The sequence below is a fragment of the Boleophthalmus pectinirostris genome, unplaced genomic scaffold (assembly GCF_026225935.1).
Source record: "Boleophthalmus pectinirostris isolate CB_2022bp ecotype Guang Dong unplaced genomic scaffold, ASM2622593v1 HiC_scaffold_21, whole genome shotgun sequence".
In the NCBI taxonomy this organism is placed as follows: domain Eukaryota; kingdom Metazoa; phylum Chordata; class Actinopteri; order Gobiiformes; family Gobiidae; genus Boleophthalmus; species Boleophthalmus pectinirostris.
The window spans coordinates 32,967,010-32,986,459 of record NW_026571175.1 but is presented as its reverse complement, the minus strand read 5'-3'; the positions used below and the strand labels follow the sequence as shown (position 1 = coordinate 32,986,459).

The 19,450-nt window shown below is 41.0% G+C and overlaps 1 protein-coding gene across 1 annotated transcript in view; it reads left to right on the top strand.

The window, feature by feature from the left end:
- Window positions 1–615: 615 nt before the first annotated feature.
- Window positions 616–19,450, top strand: part of bag6l (BCL2 associated athanogene 6, like) — a 35,849-nt gene continuing 17,014 nt past the window's right edge. The window contains 15 exon segments of the mRNA XM_055157014.1: window positions 616–858; window positions 2,261–2,345; window positions 4,153–4,270; window positions 5,715–5,847; window positions 5,849–5,954; window positions 7,087–7,158; window positions 7,302–7,424; window positions 9,101–9,276; window positions 10,628–10,757; window positions 10,968–11,177; window positions 12,969–13,185; window positions 14,470–14,526; window positions 15,890–16,146; window positions 16,959–17,037; window positions 17,242–17,474. Coding sequence (XP_055012989.1) covers window positions 2,265–2,345; window positions 4,153–4,270; window positions 5,715–5,847; window positions 5,849–5,954; window positions 7,087–7,158; window positions 7,302–7,424; window positions 9,101–9,276; window positions 10,628–10,757; window positions 10,968–11,177; window positions 12,969–13,185; window positions 14,470–14,526; window positions 15,890–16,146; window positions 16,959–17,037; window positions 17,242–17,474 — 1,992 coding nt within the window. The 5' untranslated portion in view covers window positions 616–858; window positions 2,261–2,264.

Here is a 19,450-nt window from a genome sequence, read left to right as displayed (position 1 = left end):
ATTACACTAAACACTGCAAACCACACACGTGTAAGTATTATCTGTTAGATCAATTGCTATTTTTTTTTTTCATATTTAAAAACTATTATTTGGGGTGACCAGATTTTCAAAAAAACAAAACAAAAACAAAAACAACAAAAAAAATCTCTGGTTCGAGTTGGTTGGTAATAATAAAATTGTGAAACGAGTGTTTAATTAAGGAAAATTGTTATGCACTTGGCACTATTGTGAGTCAGTATAGTTGTAGAGTTGTGTTTTGGTCATTTTTAAGCAGCTTTTTTGTATTTTTGCCTAAACAAATGACGATTTCTGCCAATTTTTACTGTTGGCAGGGATCAAATTGGTCAAAAATTAGGGACATTTCTTGTATAAAACTGGGACAAAACTGTTTTTGGGATAAATCTGCTGGGAGAGGGGACACGGGGCTCAAAACTGGGACTGTCCTGTGTAAATAGGGACGTTTAGTCACGCTACAAACAAACAAACAAACAAATAAATAAATAAATAAATAAATAAATAAATAAATAAATAAATAAATAAATTCTGAAAAACGCTCAGGCGCGACGCGAACACCTGCGCCGTGACGTCACCGGGGGGGGGGGTCCTGATTTATTTTGAGAAATCAGCGGATCGGGCAGAATGTGCGCACGCTCCGAAAATCGAGTTTTTATCAAATATCGGGCGATTTTGCGCAGATAAAGCGACGACGCGAGGAAAATAACATCTCGTAGACCGCGATAGCTTCGGGGGAGAGTGAACTGTTGGCCGTGTTTGCTCCCGGAGCGCCTGGATTATCTGAGATTAGCTGACCGGCTAAAAAGCTAACAACAAAAACAGACACCAGCTGATTTAAGACAGGTACTCAAAGTCTGTCCTTTTTATAATTCAGGGATTAAATCTTGTTTGTGCGTTTATAGACTAACAAAAACACGATTACGTTTTAAATATTAATTAAAGATTTAGTCTGTAAAGTGACCAGATTTTCAATGTTCAAAACTGGGACACACCCGGGTTTAGATTTAGACCTCGGACCAGACTGACCAGACGTCTCTGTTGACCCGGGACAGTCCCAGGTTTGAGCTCAGTGTCCCCTGTCCCAGCAGATTTATCCTAAACCAGTGATTTGTCCCAGTTTTATACAAGAAATGTCCCAGGTGTCCCAATTTTGGACCAGTTTGAGCCCTATCAATAGTAAAGAGAGACATACATTGTCATTTGTTTACGTGAAATACAGAAAACCTGCTTCAAAATTACCAAAACATTAAGAAAATATAACTATATTGACCAGATTTTCAATATTCAAAACTGGGACACACCCGGGTTTAGATTTAGACTTGGACCAGACTGACCAGCCGTCTCTGTTGACCCGCGACAGTCCTAGTTTTGAGCCCTATGTCCCCTAACCCAGCAGATTTATCCAAAACCAGTGATTTGTCCCAGTTTTATACAAGAAATGTCCCAGGTGTCCCTATTTTGGGCCAGTTTGAGCCCTATCAACAGTAAAGAGAGACATACATTGTCATTTGTTTAGGTGAAATACAGAAAAGCTGCTTAAAAACGACCAAAACACTAAGAAAATATAACTATATTGACTCACATGTTAGTCATGAATAGGGGTGTGCAAAAATATCAATATCTTGCCAGGTATCAAATACATTAAAATAGGGACGCCAGGGACATTTCTTATGTAAAACTGGGACAAATCAATGGTTTTGGATAAATCCACTGGGACAGGAGACACAGGGCTCAAAACTGGGACTGTTCTGGGTAAATAGGGACGTCTGATCACCCTAGATGGTGGGTATATGTCCATTCTTACCTAATTTGTGGGTCAATCATGATCTGAGGAATTTCTGACGGTGCTTTTTTTTTTTTTAATTGTCATTTTCAAGCTCAAATTTTTTGTTTTTTAATGAAACAAATGACAGTATATTTGCCTCTTTACTTTTGGTGGGTGTCAAAGTGGTCAAAATAGAGACACTTCTTGTTTAAAACTGGGACAAATCAATCGTTTTGGATAAATCTGTTGGAACAGGGGACACAACTGGGACTGTCATGGGTAAATAGGGACGTCTGGTCACCCTAAGTCTGTAGCATTATAAATACAATCTGACATTAAACCACTGCTGTCTTCTAAAATCAAAGGAAAAATGTACTCCAACAGGATCTTTTCTGCATGGAATTAAATACACAGAGTTGTTACCACATTTCTACATTTGATAACCTGTTTATTTAGTTAATTTGTTTAACTGTTCCCCAGAATCATGGCCGAGTCCAGTGACATGATCGAAGTCACAGTGAAGACTCTGGACTCTCAGAGCCGGACCTACAAAGTCCGAGGAGAGGTAATGACACCGTTACTGCGACATACTTAACTAGTGATTTATTGTTTGGTGTTAAATGTGGGTGAAAGTGTTCAAAATAGAATTAGAGAGAGATTTTGTATTGCTGTATTTCTATGTTTTATTTTTACTTGTACATATACCAGCACATTTGTATAATTATGCCTTATTTGACCCCAGTCTACTTTATTATTATCAATTATATCTTTGTTTTTTATTATATTATGTATCTGTGAGTAAAAGTGTCCAAATAATTTCACTTGAGAATCAGTCTGAAGCCCTATTCGCACAGGATTAGTTTTATCTTTGGACTTTTGGTGATTTGTAATAATTGTGAAGGATGCTTGAGATCTTAATCCCACGTCTGTAATTTGTGAAGTAAAAATTCTGCTGCAAATTACCGACTATATTTTGGCCAAACACAGACGTCTGGTGATAATACTAGTCCCCTGCGAATTTGCATCTCAGTGTTTGTTGTTGTAATTGAGCGCCTTTTGTATCTTTTTATTTTCTTTCCGTATTATTTTCTCTTTCAGTCTCAGTGAAATAGACAAATTTAAGGACTTTGCTTATAACACAGACATGGGGCGGTAATTTGCAAATTACCAGGTTGTACTTATCCCGTGTGAATAGGGATAAAATTTAAAATAGAAAAGATTATCATTAAAGAACCGTGCCAGTGATTTTTTGTTTGATCTGATGCAAGAAGATCTAGGCATTATTGCTTTGCCTGGAATGTTCCATGATAGAGCATTGGGATTAGGCTTGCTCGCCACAGATCTGATCTGTAACATTGCGATATCTCATACACTTTTCTCTAAGGGACGAGGCAAACATATTGAAATGTATATATATCGTAGTGTTTAATGTGATGATACAGTACTGATATCGTGGGCTGCTGTATCAATACATGACCAATGAGTATTTTTTGTTATATTTTACTAAATTATTTTGTTACAGCTACAGTTTTGTTGCTTGTTCAGTGGAAGGAAGCTCGTTTATGCAGCACATTCCACATTTTCATTGTTTTCATGGTTAAAATGTTTGTGTTTCATATGAACTTTGCACAAGGGCGCCTTCTTAAGCCTCTAACCCCATCAAAAAACGACTCCAATCGGGTGTCCCAGCACGACTTCAGTAAACTACAAAGCCGCACCACCCGCAGAACATGCAAACACACACGGAGCAGACAGCGACCGCACAGTGAAAAACACCCACAGACACACTCATCACTCCACGCCGACGAGGAACGGAACGGAGGAACGAACCTGAAAAAGCGAGTGCAATGTGCCACTTCTAGACACGACTGAACAACTGAGTCACTGCGAACACGCCGACAATCCGTTGGTCCCAGACAGCACCTCCCTACACGCCACAACTGAACAAAGCCCGGAGTCACCGTGAACGACACAAACAAACAAAACCACTCACCCATCACAGTGTTGTGTTTCCTTTAAAGTCCGGTGCGGTTTATTTGTGAAAAAAGTTTGAAAATAGACCATTTAATGACAGTGCGCCTTATAATCCAGAGCGCCTAATAGCCCGGAAAATACGGTATATATTATTGTCGTTGATTTGTAAATTGTATGTTTTATTTCATGTATTATGTATCATATCGTGGCCTGTGTATCGAGGTGTGTATCGTATCGGCAATTTCTTAATGACACCCAGCTCTACTTGTCTCATGGAAATAGATGATTGAAACGGAGAACATGTTTTTTATTGTTTTTTCATCAAATCATCATGTTTCGACTGCCCTGCTAACAAATACGATGAATTTAAAATATCTCGTTTGTTTGTGTTCTTGCAGCTCACAGTGAGGCAGTTCAAGGAGCACATCACGGCGTCGGTGGAGATCCCGGTCAGTAAACAGAGACTGATCTACCAGGGCCGCGTGCTGCAGGACGAGCGCACTCTGGCCGACTACAGTGAGTAAAGACCTGTCAGACTTTATGACAGGCAGCAGCTGGAACGAACTCAGACTCACATACTGTAATGAGCTACTTTACAGTTTTACGGTCTTACAGTATTACAATAACGAGTTCATAAAGGGATTTGCAGATTGTTATGTTTCCAAAGTGGTGCTAAAAATGAGGAACTGGTGAGGCAGGTGCGCTGAGTCAATAATACAGGAATTCTTTGCTTAATGCCCCACCTGGAAAAATCAAAGCTTGTTTATTTATAGAGCACAGTTCACACATAAGGTCATTCAAAGTGCTTTACAGCGCACAGTACACACTGTTTTTTATAGTTTTCTGCTAAGAATATCGCGGGAGAGGTGATCTTACCTGAATCATTTTATTTAATACAAACAGAATTCATTTGTGACATTTTGGTGGGACCAAGTCTTTGTTTTGCAAGTCTCGAGTAAGTCTCAAGTCTTTGACCTCAAGTCCGAGTCAAGTCCCAAGTCAAATACAGGCAAGTCCAAGTCGAGTCTCGAGTCACTGGCCCATAAGTCCAAATCAAGTCCAAGTTTGAGCTTCAAGTCATTTCAAGTCTTTAAACCAAAGTACCAAATATAACTTCAATTTTGCAGTTTATAACACTTTTAAATTAAATTGTACTTAAAAAAAATCATAGTGTATTTACAGTATATATGAGTATTTAAGAGTTGTAGAAAATTTAATTTAGTGAATTTTTCCTTTTTAAATGTCTTGACAAGATCTTAATGTGAATCATTATGGACAGAATAGAAAGAATTCAAATTTAAAAGTGCTTCTCAAGTCAAAATTTTTAAATTTTGGGTTTAAATCAATAATGGAAGACCGGGACTGAGACCGGGACTGAGACCGGGACTGAGACCGGGACTGAGACCGGGACTGAGACCGGGACTGAGACCGGGACTGAGACCGGGACTGAGACCGGGACTGAGACCGGGACTGAGACCGGGACTGAGACCGGGACTGAGACCGGGACTGAGACCGGTTAAGTCATGGTTCAGTTTTTTAGAGCTGGTTTAGACCTGTTTTAGTCCTGTTTTAGTCCCGGTTTAGTCCCGGTTCAGTCCCGGTTTAGTCCCGGTTCAGTCCCGGTTCAGTCCCGGTTCAGTCCCGGTTCAGTCCTGGTTCAGTCCTGGTTTAGTCCTGTTTTAGTCCTGGTTTATTCTGGCATCGCAGTTTAAGTCACAGAAACGGGAAACGGTCGTTATCCGTTTTTTCAATTTTTCATTTAAACACAAAATTGAAAAATGAAAAAACAAATCATTATCTGTTTTTTCATTTTGGTTTTGGAGACAAATAATGAAGAAAACAGTTTTTTCATTTTTTTTTTTGGTTTTATATAGAAAAAACGAATGAATGAACGATACATGGAGTTTTCTAAAGATGTTAAATTATTTCCTCTTGTCCTGTTTTCTTTCCTCGGCGTCAGATGTGGACGGTAAAGTGATCCACCTGGTCGAACGCGCCCCTCCGCAGACGTCCACACAGCCGGGCCCGGGGGGAGCAGGAGCGACCCCAGGAGGAGGAGCCGAGGCCGGGTCGAGCGGCGGCAGCAGCCACCCCCCCCTCCTCCTCCCAGGGCTCCCCACACGATCGCAACGGAAACAGCTACGTCATGCTGGGGACGTTCAACGTGCCCGTCAACATCATGGATCCTCAACAAATACAGGTGTGAGTCACAGAGGAGGTCAAAACAATCTGTCTGTGCTGAAGGCGATGATATTAAACCACTTTATGACACTGACACTATAACAATAAAGGAGATTAATCCCACTAAACCAGTTTTTAAATATACAGTGTCATACAAACATATATAAACAGGATGAGCTGCAACAGATAAACTGAACCAATAATAAGATAAAAATGAACCAATAATTAACAATAGAAGTTGTTTATTTTACCCTTTAGAGCTCAAACTTAAATTTTCTTACATATGCGCTTTACAGCGCAAATCTAGATTTTCTTGCATAAAAATGGCAAAAATCTTAGCAATTTGCAAAGACATTGTCCATAAGATTAAAACTTTTGCTCAAATGAGCCAATAATTAATTATAGAAGTTATTTTTTTTACCCTTTAGAGCTCAAATTTAAATTTTCTTACATAAAAATGACAAAAATCTCAGCACTTTCGCAAAGAAATTGTTCACAAATTAAAAATTTTGTACAAAATTAACCAGTAATTAACAACAGAAGTTTTTTATTTTATGCTTTACAGCGCAAATCAAAATTTTCTTACATAAAAGGGACAAAAATCTCAGCACTTTTGCAAAGAAATTGTACACAAGATAAAAATTTAGCACAAAATTAACCAATAATTAACAATAGAAGTTATTTATTTTGCCCTTTACAGCGCAAATCTAAATGTTCTTATATAAAAATGACAAAAATCTTAGCATTTCTGCAAAAAAATTGTACACAAGAAAAAACTTAACACAAAATGAAATGATAATTAACAATAGAAGTTATTTATTCTGTCCTCTACAGCGCAAATCTAAATTTTCTTACATAAATGTGACAAAAATCTCAGCTCTTTTGCAAAGAAATTGTACTAAAGATAAAAATTTTGCACAAAACAACCAATAATTAACAATAACAATTAACAATTCTACCATTTAAAGCGCAAATCATAATTTTCCTACATAAAAATGGCAAAAATCTCAGCACTTTTGCAAAGAAATTGTACACAAGATAAATATTGAGCACAAAATTATATTGTTCTAACAGTTCAAGCTAAGCAAACCTGGCTCTAGAAGATGTTAGTTTCTGAATGTAGAGTTGAAAATATTTTATCATGTTTGCAGATGTCCGTTCAGCAGATGATGGCCGGAGTGGGAGAAGCTGGGAGGAATTCCAGAGTCAGCGCTGGGACAGGGGTAACAGCTCCTCTTCCTTCACTATAACATCATAATATTATAATATATGTGTGTATGTGTGGACTGAAATAGGATTGTGTGTTGTATGTTGTGTGTGACCTGTGTGTTTTGTGTGTGTTGTGTGTGTTTTTTTTTTTGCTCAGAGCTCCGGTGCAGTGGACGTGCAGATGAGCCTGGAGCAGACGGCGCACAGCGAGGCCCGGATGAGGCTGCATTTGGCCGAGAACCTGCTCCGAGACGCACGCGCTCTCATCTACAGACTGGAGGTGAGATGATACTCGCTCCCATGGCAACGGAGTGGTCAGATGCTCTTGTGGCTACCTGACTCACACCCTGAGCATCTTTTAAAAGTTTTTGTTTTTCAGACTTAGACTTAGACTTAGACCAACTTTATTGCTCCACAAGGGAAATTATTTTGACGCAGAAGCTCACACATCACAATATAATAATAATAAAGAGCAAAAATATAAATGTCAATAATAAATTCTAGTTACGTAGCAAAAAAAAACGAGCATGACACAAATAAGACATAATTATATAAATGTAAACGTACAAGTAAACATAAAATAGAAAGATAAGCAATAAAATATAAAAATCACAAATAAAAATAAATAGATAAGTATTGTCAAGTCATAGGTTATCTATTAATTAAGGACGGGTTGTTGTACAGTTGTAGGGAGTATTATCTGTTACTTAAGGTTGAGTTGTTGCACAGTTGTAGGGAGTATTATCTGTTACTTAAGGTTGAGTTGTTGCACAGTTGTAGGGAGTATTATCTGTTACTTAATAGTGAGTTGTTGTACAGTTGTAGGGAGTATTATTTTCTACATAAGGGTGACTTGTTGAACAGTTGTAGGGAGTATTATCTGTTACATAAGTTTGAGTTGTTGTACAGTTGTAGGGAGTATTATCTGTTACTTAAGGGTGAGTTGTTGCACAGTTGTAGGGAGTATTATCTGCTACATAAGGGTGAGTTGTTGCACAGTTGTAGGGAGTATTATCTGCTACATAAGGGTGAGTTGTTGCACAGTTGTAGGGAGTATTATCTGCTACATAAGGGTGAGTTGTTGCACAGTTGTAGGGAGTATTATCTGCTAAATAAGGGTGACTTGTTGGACAGTTGTAGGGAGTATTATCTGTTACTTAAAAGTGACTTGTTGGACAGTTGTAGGGAGTATTATCTGTTACTTAAGAGTGGTTGTGGTATGAATGTAGTCCCGTATCTCTCACTATTTGAGCTCAGTTTTAACATCATATCATGTGATTTTAACTTAGAAATACAGAGTGCGCATTTCGAAGATGGTTTGGATTTTGTGAAATGAGCTGTTTGTTTTTCCCGTATGCGTGGAGACTGTAAGAGGCCAGATAAGGCGCTGTGTGTGGCCCTTTCTGATATTACGGTCTTATTGCATCAGATTTAGCAACAAATGTGGCAGAAGACCTTCCAGAAGAAATACTTTTTCATACCATTTCATCACCACGAAACACCAGAGCGGAATAAGAATGAGGCCTTTCCTGTTGTTGTGTTCACCTGGTTCCTCCTGGACACTGCTGTGATACTTTTGGCTCTTCCACAGGATCTGCTGACCCTCCCTGACCAATCAAAACTGCACTGAGACCTTTAATTGAGACACAAAAGCCACTGAGACGCGCAGGGTGAACGTTGCAGCAGTGGCTAAAATTGCAGCTCCCTCTGTCAGAGCAGCAGTTTTGAGTTTAAACTTTGTGGATTATTTTTTCATTTCACTGATTTAAGATCTGATGGTGAAGAGTGAATCAAGTATTACACAAAAACGTCTGGACTCACTGCATTATTAAACACATTTATATTTTTTTTTATGTCCTGACAGTCTTCTTTTGAATTTTTAATGCGTTCAGAAGTTTTTATATATTATCTTGTAGTATAAATTGCTCAATACTTTGCTCGTGTGTTGTTTTACAGGGAGTTTCTGGGGACAGTGGCTCTCACTCGGACTCTGAGGTGTCCCAGTCTTCGTCTTCTCCTGTCCCCTCCACGTCTGCGGAGAGCGGGGCCTCGCAGTCCGCAGAGCCGGGGCCCTCTACTGGAGCCTCGTCCACAGCCACACAAACCCCAGGAGCAGCCAGCACTGGGACTAAGTACGTATCTTTTTTTTCCTCAGTTTGTCTGTTAAAAGTAGAACGTATCCATTTTGTTTTATGTATACCACTGTTTCCCAACCAGCTTTAAAAGAATGGTGGAATTAAATGGGATTTGAAAATAAAATATTCCTTATGTTATTAGGTTCTTTTTTCAGACCAAGAGTTTGTTTTCATACCTGACAGTTTCGTTTGCTCCCTGTGGTCTTCCTCAGAGTCTCGTGATGTTGCTGTGACGTGTCCATTCAGCTGATTTAAACAGGTTTCGGCGCTGTCATCCTACCGGCGGAGGCAGGACGACAGCGCCATCTGCAGTCCGACTTCCTCAGGACAGTAACTCAGGTGTGTGAGAGTAAAAACGCCCCCCGATCCCGGTTTATGGGCACGTTTCCGTATTTCGTGCAGACAACAATGAGAAAAAACAATATCAACACACCAGTGAAACCGTACAGAAAACTCGGACAACTACTCGTCCACCTGAAAGACAAAATAGAACAGGAGCATAAATGTAATGTCGTATGCGAAATATCTGCATGTCTTGCAATAAAACACACATCGGGGAAACAGGGAGGGCGTTCAGTACACGAAAAAAGGAACACAGAACAGAATGCGAGAAGGAAACAGCGAAGGCGAAACTCGAGCAACAAAACACAAAGCAGAACAGGAACAACTCAAATCGGCCATTTGTGACCACTGTAAAAGAAAGAACCACATTATGGACCGGGGCAGAACAAACGTCACTGGGACAGAGAAAAACAAACATTGTCGCTGGGTTAAAGAGGCAATCGAAATAGAGAAACATGCTCACAGGATGATAAACCAGGATGAAGGGGCTTTTTTACTCTCACACACCTGGAATACTGTCCTGAGGAAGTGGGACTGCAGATGGCGCTGTTGTCCTGCCTCCACCGGTAGGAAGACAGCGCCAAAACCTGTTTAAATCAAGTGAACGACACGTCACAGCAACATCACGTGACTCCGAGGAAGAGCACAGGGAGCAGCCGAAACTGTCAGGTATGAAAACAAACTCTTGGTCTGAAAAAAAAAGACCAAATCATTCTTTATTCATTTTCCCTAAAGCTTTTCCTAAAAGTGAGGAATAACTTTGGACCACTGCAAACAGTTTAAAACAAATTAGTTCTGTTTTTATTACAGTAAAAATCCAGTAGAGCACCTTTAACCTGAACCTATCTTATGAATAAATGATTTAATAAGCTACAAGTGAGTAATAACAAATCCAATTCACCCAGTTTGTAGTGTAATGATCTGGTCCTGGTCCTGGTCTGGTCCTGGTCTCACTGGTCTCTTGTCTCTCCTGTCTCTCCTGCTTCTCCTGCTCCTCTGTGTCCAGTCCTCCCAGCCCGGCGGAGTTCATGGAGGTTCTGTCTGAGGTGAGGAGGGTGGAGGAGAGACTGAGGCCCTTCATAGAGAGGACCCACTCCATCCTGGGGGCCGCCACCTCCGCCGACTACAACAACAACGTAAGACACGCTGAGTATATTTTCTGACGATCAAAGACGAAAAAAAAGCGAAAAGTTTGTGCATTAAAGAAGGTTGTGATCTTGTGTCATCGTCAACATTTTGAAAAGCCTGTGAAAGCCAATTGTCTTTACACATTTTTGCATTCACAGTTTACTCCAAATCTGCTCTGAATCTGCTCCAAACCTTCTCTAACTTCTCATTTGTTGCAGACAGAGGAGCGTGAGGAGGACCAGCGTGTTCTGAACCTGGTGGGGGATGCTCTGCGAGTGCTGGGGAACAGTCTGGTGGTTCTGGGGGATCTGCGCTGTAACCTGTGCAGCCGTCCCCCTCGTCCCCTCCACGTGCTCCGCCCCATGGCCCACCTGACCCAGGCCCACCCTGTGCTGCTGCAGGCCGGACTTCCCCACATGCCCATCCCCGTGAGTCTCAGTGGCCACGTTTACATGATGTTTTATAATTAATTCTGAATTATTCTGAATTAAATAGTTCAGATTTAAAATATTCTCCTTTGAGTTTACATGGAAATAATAATGCAGAATTGAGGTTTACATGGAAAACATGTTAAATCGCCTTTATTTAATTCCGCTCAACGTCTGGTTGTGGGGAAGTGTTCTGATTGGACAGAGACACTAACGTATTTACATCTACCAGAAGAAAACACACCCTTCAGCTGTAGGGATGGGCATGATTAGTCGATTAATCAATAATTGATCATTAAGAATTTTGTCGATTATGTTCATTTTTAATCGACAAACCAAATGTAGGTTGCTGTGCGTAGCGTAAGAAGACGAGGCTGCGTCTGACAGTGCAAACATAACACGACATATGCAAAGAATAGACTCACCATTAGCATCAACATCCCTCTGTCACAGAAAGAACATCCATATTCCACTGAGTCATGTCCTTTAGTCCGACAGAAGCTGACGCATCAGCGCATAAGAGCTGTTTTTTTTTTTTCTCTCTCCGCTTAGTTTATGCAAATCAGCCATGTGGTTTTAAGTTTCGTTTCTGTGAGACTTGCACAAAGCTGCATTAAACACATTATAATGTCAAACGGGCTGATGTGGCTCTACAGTGGTTATGGTTTATATGTCGTGAAGTTGAGTTTATTTATGCAGATTAGTAGTGCAGATAGTAATAATAATTATAATAATTTTAATATAAAAATGTTAATGATTAATCGAAAATCAATCGTTAATTCTCCCGATGATCGATTAAGAAAATTTAATCGAATGCCCATCCTTATTCAGCTGTTATCGGTGCTCCAGGCATCAGAAGGGCGACCCAACGAGCATGCCCTGAACGACTGGAATTATTTTTAAGAAGAACATTTACATGATCGAGGAATAAATTACTTCAGCTTTAAAATCGGAATAAACCACCCATGTACTTCAGAGTGTTTAATTCCGAATCATTTTCATTAGGAATTAAGTGTTTACATGATCTTTTATAGTGTAATTATTTTTTATTCAGAATTATGTTATTTTTATTTGGAATTAAATCTCTCATGTAAACGTGACAATTAAGATGTGTATTTTTAGCGCTCACGGTGGCTGAGTGGCTGTCACACTTCACAGCAAGAAGGTTTCGGGATCGATCTCGATTGCCTGGGCCTCTCTGTACAGATAGTGTTTTGGATTTGCTTCAAAGCTCAGCTGAGGTCACATTTTACGCAGTTGCTTTCAGACACCTGTGTTCAATCTCATAGTGTGATAATATAACTAATCTGATGCAGGCTCAGGTCTCTGCTGTGTACATTGTTGATAAAGTGGGCATAAAGTGTTCATCAGACAGTGAGAGGAGGATGTGAGTATTGTGCAAAATCAATTTTGTGGAGCTCTTTACCATGTTATAATGTTGTTCTCTCGTCAAAAACATGTCTGAAGAGGTTTTAGGTGTCATCCATGTATGTTTGAGGATTTTAGCGATCTCTCCCGGGCCCTTTTCAAACCCTCCTTGTGTTTAGCTCCAAAGATTCTGTCCAATGCTCAGCCCAACTTATATCATCTGTGCCGAGATGGAGGAGCCAAGGGACGGGAGACTCAGCTGAAACTTATAGAACATGTTAATACGTTGTTTTAGGTGAATATAGCTTTTTCAAAACAATAAAAGGTAACATGGTGATCTAAATGTGTAATATATTACCAGTTAATACACCATAGAAGTAAAATCATCCTCTTTAAGTAAACACCAATGTCCTGCTCCTCCAGATTAACCTGGGCACCACAGTCACCATGACGTCAAACGGGAGAGACGCCCGTCAGCCCCCGCAAACCTCCGGCCAATCAGAGCAGCCGGCCCCAGGACAAGCCCCGCCCTCCGCCCACAATGGGACCAATCAGCAGCAAGGACAGGGGGGCCCACGGGTGATCCGCATCACCCACCAGACCATGGAGCCCGTGGTCATGATGCAGATGAACATCGATGGTAAGTCTGGATGTCTGGATCTCTTCATACATCCAGGAATGTCAGCTGGTTACCGTATTTTCCGGGCTATTAGACGCGCTCTTAAGCCTCCAACCCCATCACAAAACGACTGTGCGCCCGCAATCCAGAGTCACCAAGAGTATTTTTTGTTATATTTTACTAAATTATTTTGTTACAGCTACAGTTTTGTTGCTTTTTCAGAGGAAGGAATCTTGTTTATTCCACATTTTCACTGTTCTGATGCTTAAAATGTTCGTGTTTCATATGAACTTTGCACAAGAAGTGGTTTAACAAAGACTTTTAGTATCATAGCCACGATTTAGCTGTTATTTTTTATTGAACCATTATTTTTTATTGAACCGCTTCAATTTGAAATATATTGTATTGAAAGATTGATCTGTTCTTAAATCAAGTTTTTAAGTAAAATTACCATATTTTCCGGGCTATTAAACCTCCAACCCCATCAAAAAACGACCACGCGCCCCCAATCCAGAGCGCCCCGTACGCGAATCCACTCAGGTGTCCCAGCACGACTTCAGTAAACTACAAAGCCGCAGACAGGAGCAGACAGCGACCGCACAGAGAAACACACCCACAGACACACTCATCACTCCACGCCGACGAGGAACGGAACGGAGGAATGAACCGAAAAAGCGAGTGCAACGTGCCGCTTCTAGACACGACTGAACAACTGAGTCACTGCGAACACGCCGACAATCCGTTGCCCCCAGACAGCACCCTCCCTACACGCCACAACTGAACAAAGCCCAGAGTCACCGTGAACGCCACAAACAAACAAAACCACTCACCCATTCAACTGTTGTGTTTCATTTAAAGTCCAATGCGGTTTATTTGTGAAAAAAGTTCGAAAATAGACCATTGTGTGTAGACAGTGCGCCTTATAATCCAGAGCGCCCTATAGTGTGGAAAATACGGTAATATGGGATTTAATGGTTTATCACAGAAAAATGTAATTAACACCATAACGCATTAACTCGAATGGGTAAAAATCGCATTTTTCAGAACGCCACATAAACAAAGTTAGTTCCTTTCAAATTTTATTGCAGCAATTTATCCTCAAGAACATCAAGAAAAATCCCGCACACCATTTTACTTGCAATTTGTGAGATTTATTAGGACAAATTGTGCAACGTTTCGACACTAGGCCTTCATCAGGACAACAAATGAGAGCTTATTTATCCTCAAAAGTTGTCAAGTTGACTATTTTCAAATTAAATCAAAATGTTCCAATGAGTCTTGATGGTGGTATTGTGTCTTCAACAGGTGATCCTCCTGGACAAGCCTCTGGTCAGGAGAACACAACAGACTCTGGACAACAAGGTAAGACTTTATATGGACATTAAGATTCTTATGGGTGGTGTTTTTGGTTGAGCTGGTATTTTCAAGTCTTTTGAAACATATTCCTTTTGTTTCTGGTTCTGATATTGTCATATTTTAGTTTTGGGATTCGGACATTGTTAATTGTTTAGTTTGTTGGATCCTAACAGCGGAAAACGGCTCGAGAAATGGGCTTTGGAAGTTTGCGAACTCCATAACTGCAAAAGGGAATCAGATGTGTGTGACTGCAAACCTCCGTTCAAACTGTTTCCCTTCCCAACGAAATTGAAAAATAGTGAAAGGTGAAGGCGATGGGCAGGATTGATCCACAGGAAGGACCAAAAAGGAAACTATCCCGAGTTTGCAGCGAACATTTTGTATGTGGAGCACCATCAAAGCGGGATCCCATTTGTTAAGTGAGAGGTGCAAAAGACAAACAGACTGAGCTTACACTTTTTTGTTTGACTTTACAGCAACATCACGTCTTGGTCGCTTTGCAGTGGAAGGTGTTTCTTGGCAAACACCTGGTGCCTTTTGCTTTGGCGTTGACTTTTTAAATTCGTAACCAAGGTGGAGCGATAGATCGGGATTCTGCTTTGATGGCGCTCCACATACAAAATGTTCACTCGGGATGATTTCTTAGGCAGTCAAAGGTTTCCTTTTTGGTCCTTCCTGTGGATCAATCCTGCCCATCGCCTTCACCTTTCACTATTTTTCAATTCCGTTGGGAAGAGAAACAGTTTGAATGGAGGTTTGCAGTCACACACATCTGATTTCCCTTTAAGAAGTTCACAAACAAATTTCTCGAGCCGTTTTCCGCTGTTAGGACACAGAACAACCACACAATTAACGATGTCCAAATCCCAAAACTAAAATATGACAGTATCAGAACCAGAATCAAAAGTGATATGATTCAAAAGACTTGAAAAGATCAACTTTGACAATAGACGCATCCCACTGGGAAAACAAACATGGTGGGTTGATGCTCACTTTTTCGGAAAATCCTAATGACCGGAAGTCCGAAATTCATGATGCATGTATTGGTGAGTCCAATACTCAAGATTAAACTTACAACTATAGTGATGTGTGTGTAATATAAATCTATAGGGAGTTTAAATGACTATTTTACTGGCAAAAAAACAATACAAACTTTAAACTGACTTTGTTTAAATGTGTAAAGGCACATGTGTCAAAACTCCCACAGTGAATTTTTTACCAACTTCTCTCTCACATATTCTAGTTTTAATGTATCCTTAAATGGCAATAGTCTTCTCTTTTTGTGCTTAAATGTTCTCTGAGAGTATTTTAGCCTTTCTTTTGACTAATGTAACCTCCTTGTTGCTGACTGAGCTGCTGTGTTGTGCAGGGGTCCCTCTGGCTGCGTTCCCAGGCCTCCCTCCTGAGTTCATGCAGGCCATAGTGCATCAGATCTCCCATCAGGCAGCAGCCATGGCCTCTGCAGCGGGTCCCCCCACAGCTGCAGCTCACGGCTCTCCTCCTGCCCAGGCTCGAGTGCTCATCACCAGGCCTGCCTTCTCCCCACGGGGCCCTCCTCCTCCAGGGGCCAGAGGGACGACCATCAACCTGAGGGCCACAGTGCCACCTGCAGGACAGCCAGGACAGGTAAGAAATGTGAAGTTTATTATCAAGATATCAACCAAAAACATGCTGCACAGGTCTCCAGGAAGAACAGATGATCAAGGTCAATTAAATACAATCAATCCATGAACCTGCCCAGGGACGACAGGTGGAAATTTGCACTGGCGCAACAACCTACATCTCTCCTGTTAATGTTCATGTAAATTGTGCACTGTCCCTGTCTCAATAAATAAATAAATAAATAAATGTAACAATCTTCTGACACGATAGGCCTTCCTGATGCATAATAACATTGTGATATGTAATATTTCTGCACTTTTGTGAGTAATTTTACAGTAATTTCTCTTTTGTCTAATACTTAAATCTCAACTAATGCATTTAAAGGTCCTATATTACACAAAATTAACTCTCATGGGCTTTAAACTTTAAGTTAAAGTGTTGTTATCTGATCAAAAACAAACCTGGAGTTGTGTTTTGTTTCATTCACACTTTTGAGCAAATGTTATTATTAGTCTGTCCACATCTTCAAAGCTCAAAATGCTCTGTTTCACCTCATGATTTCATGAAATGGTAGCTTTCAAGTTAACAGCTACCTTTTAACTTTTTGTTCAGTAGAGATGGGATATTCCAGAGCTGAAATTAACCAAATGATTTTAGTGAAGGTGAATGAAGTTTAAAAACACAGTGATGCACTTCTGTTTCTGTTTTCGAGAGAAGAACTCAGCCTAAATATGGAGGTTTTTTGTGTTAATTATGTGTTTAACTCAAATGTAGCATCATGATGAGTTTTCAGAAAGCATATCATAAAGGTAACAGTATAACCCCTTTTGTTCCAGGGTCCTCCAGTTCCTCCTGCAGCTCTCACTCAGATGATCAGTGGTCTGGTGGGGCAGCTGCTCATGCCTGGACCCACAGGTAAGTCCCCTAGTTTGGGAAGAATTACTCAAGATCCTCCCTGTGAGCATATGGATGCAAAGACACTAGAGCTGTAGTCCTTTATTCGTTTAGTCGACTCATCTATCAGCAGGAGATGTCTTTAATCCACCAAGAATTTCTTTAGTCGACTGGAGCCCTACAACAAACTTTCCAACATACCTGAAATATCTGTTTATGTTCCAGATGATCCTGTCCACTCAGAGCCAGCCCCTCCGCCGCCTGCACAGCCCCCCTCTCAGAACAGTGCTGCGTCTGTGGGACAGCCAGCGGGGGGTGCTGCTGATGGCGGCCTGGCCCAGCTCCTGAGCTCTCTGCTGGGAGCAGGAGGGGCTCAGGGGGGGCCTCCTCCTGGAGCTGCTCCATCCATCACTGTGACGCTGCCTGGAACTCCACTGCTCTTCCACTCAGAGGCTGCGGTGAGCATCTTTTTCCTCCATGGATTTGGAAATAAAATGGTTAAAATAAGTCAGATGTGTACTGTCTGCATCAAATTAGAGATTTTAAAGGGACAGTCTGGAATTTTGGACATAGGAGCTCATTTCTTAGTGAGCCAGAGTGTTGAAGATCCAGTCCATCCAGTCCTTGTATTTGCAGAGGTCGCTGGTGCTAGACTAGTGCATGTCAATGGTCATAGTTTTCCTGCCATTAAAAACTGTCTTACCCACTCCACAAAACACCCGAAGAAAATCTATTATTACACCAGACTGTCCATGTGAGTGTCTGTGTTGATAGAAAAATTTTTGAAATAAAACTAACCTTGCATCATATGAATTGTCGCATGTTGAGGGACTATTTTCTCATATATCAGTCCACCGCTGCCGAGCTTTCTGTCAGGAAGTACAACTCACTGCTGCTGCTCAGACATAAATCCTTCAAATGCAAGGTTGGTTTTACTTGTGAAATGATTCTATCAACACAGACATTCACATGGACAGTCTGGTGTAATAATAGATTTGTTTCGGGTGTTTTGTGGAGTGGGTAAGACTGTTTTTAGTGGCAGGATAAACTATGGACATTGACACGCACTAGTCTAGCACCAGCGACCTCTGCAAATACAAGGACTGGATGGAATATTTTAAAAAGTGTCTCCACACGTCTCCAACACTCTGGATCACGAGGAAATGAGGCCCTATGTCCAAAATTCCGGCCTGTCCCTTTAAGAATGTATTATCCAAACATCAGGAAGTGCAGGATTAGCATACTAGTTGTTAATATTATTGTGAGGACAAAACTCTGCTCTGGACCCACTGCCTTACATTCGCTCTCAAACAACATCCCTGCACCAGTGTATTTGTGTGTGAAGTGTTTGATCAAAGACACCATCTGGTTATCTGGATAAAACATATTTGTGTTGTTGTCATAAATCCCAGAGTATCACAGGATCTGAACCAAATCTCCTGTTGTTCAAAATGAATCAGTCTCTGAAATGACTCATTTGCACGAGCACAGATTTAAAACCTTCATAATTTCAGTCATAAATTCTAGTCTTTATTATTTGTATTTTATTGAGTTAAATGTTTCAGTTCAGTCAATTTTTTCAGTTTAAAATCAAAAATAAGAAAATTAAAAAACAACAATTTTATTCATTATTTGTCTCCAAAACCAAAATGAAAAAACAGATAATGATTCATTTTTTCTGTTTTTGATTTTGTGTTTAAATGAACAGTGGAAAAAACGGATAACGGACGTTTCCCGTTTCCGTGACTTAAACTGTGATACCAGGACTGAACCAGGACTGAACCAGGACTGAACCGTTTTTAGGCCTGGTCTGGTCCCAGCCTGGTCCCGTTCTCAGTCCTGGTCTGGTCCCAGTCTGGTCCCGGCCTCAGTCCTGCTCTCAGTCCTGCTCTGGTTCCGGTGAAGTTCTGGTCTCAGTCCTGGTGTGGTCCCTGTCTCAGTCCTGGTTTCAGTCCCGGTCTCAGTCCTGGTCCTGTTCCCAGTCTCAGTCCTGGTCCTGTTCCCAGTCTCAGTCCTAGTCTCAGTCCTGGTCCTGTTCCCAGTCTCAGTCCTAGTCTCAGTCCTGGCCCTGTTCCCAGTCTCAGTCCTAGTCTCAGTCCTAGTCTCAGTCCTAGTCTCAGTCCTAGTCTCAGTCCTAGTCTCAGTCCTAGTCTCAGTCCTGGCCCTGTTCCCAGTCTCAGTCCTAGTCTCAGTCCTGGCCCTGTTCCCAGTCTCAGTCCTAGTCTCAGTCCTGGTCCTGTTCCCAGTCTCAGTCCCGTTCTCAGTCCCGGTCTGATCCCTGTCTCAGTCCTGGTCCTGTTCCCAGTCTCAGTCCCGTTCTCAGTCCTGGTTTGGTCCCTGTCTCAGTTCTGGTCCTGTTCCCAGTCTCAGTCCTAGTCTCAGTCCTAGTCTCAGTTCCAGTCTAAGTCCTGGTCCCAATTCCAGTCTGGTTCCA